Consider the following 371-nt stretch of genomic DNA (forward strand, 5'->3'; position numbering starts at 1 on the left):
TGGAATCCATAATTCCAATTTAAAAGGCAGTATTAATAATAAGCCATTAAATGAGTGTTCATTCAACAGTCTTTTATGTCATCTTGTTTTCTCCAACAGAGACTGGTTGAGGAATTTCTACGAAGTCATCTTGATGATAAAAAAGTTCGCATAAGTGCAGATGCTATCAAGATGGTTGCAGAGGTATATTTAGATATAGTATAATTTTATTTAAAGTAATTTTTTTTTGCATGGTTACTTATTTTTCTTTATATTTATTTTTTCAAAGGATTAGGAATCCATTACTAAAAATGTGTTGTAAGGCATATTCTTGACTTTAAGTAAGCCAAAATTCTTGATATATATCCTTTTTGAGCTTAGTATAAGGTCAC

General features: G+C 28.6%; 1 protein-coding gene across 1 annotated transcript in view; it reads left to right on the top strand.

Moving 5' to 3' along the window:
* The window catches only part of LOC119585874 (centromere protein X-like), a gene marked incomplete at its 3' end in the record, with an annotated part of 5,923 nt that extends 5,740 nt beyond the window's left edge, over positions 1–183 (top strand). Inside the window, 1 exon segment of the mRNA XM_037934605.1 lies at positions 100–183. Coding sequence (XP_037790533.1) covers positions 100–183 — 84 coding nt within the window.
* Positions 184–371: the final 188 nt, after the last annotated feature.

Source organism: Penaeus monodon, chromosome 20 (genome assembly GCF_015228065.2).
Source record: "Penaeus monodon isolate SGIC_2016 chromosome 20, NSTDA_Pmon_1, whole genome shotgun sequence".
Classification (NCBI taxonomy): Eukaryota; Metazoa; Arthropoda; class Malacostraca; order Decapoda; family Penaeidae; genus Penaeus; species Penaeus monodon.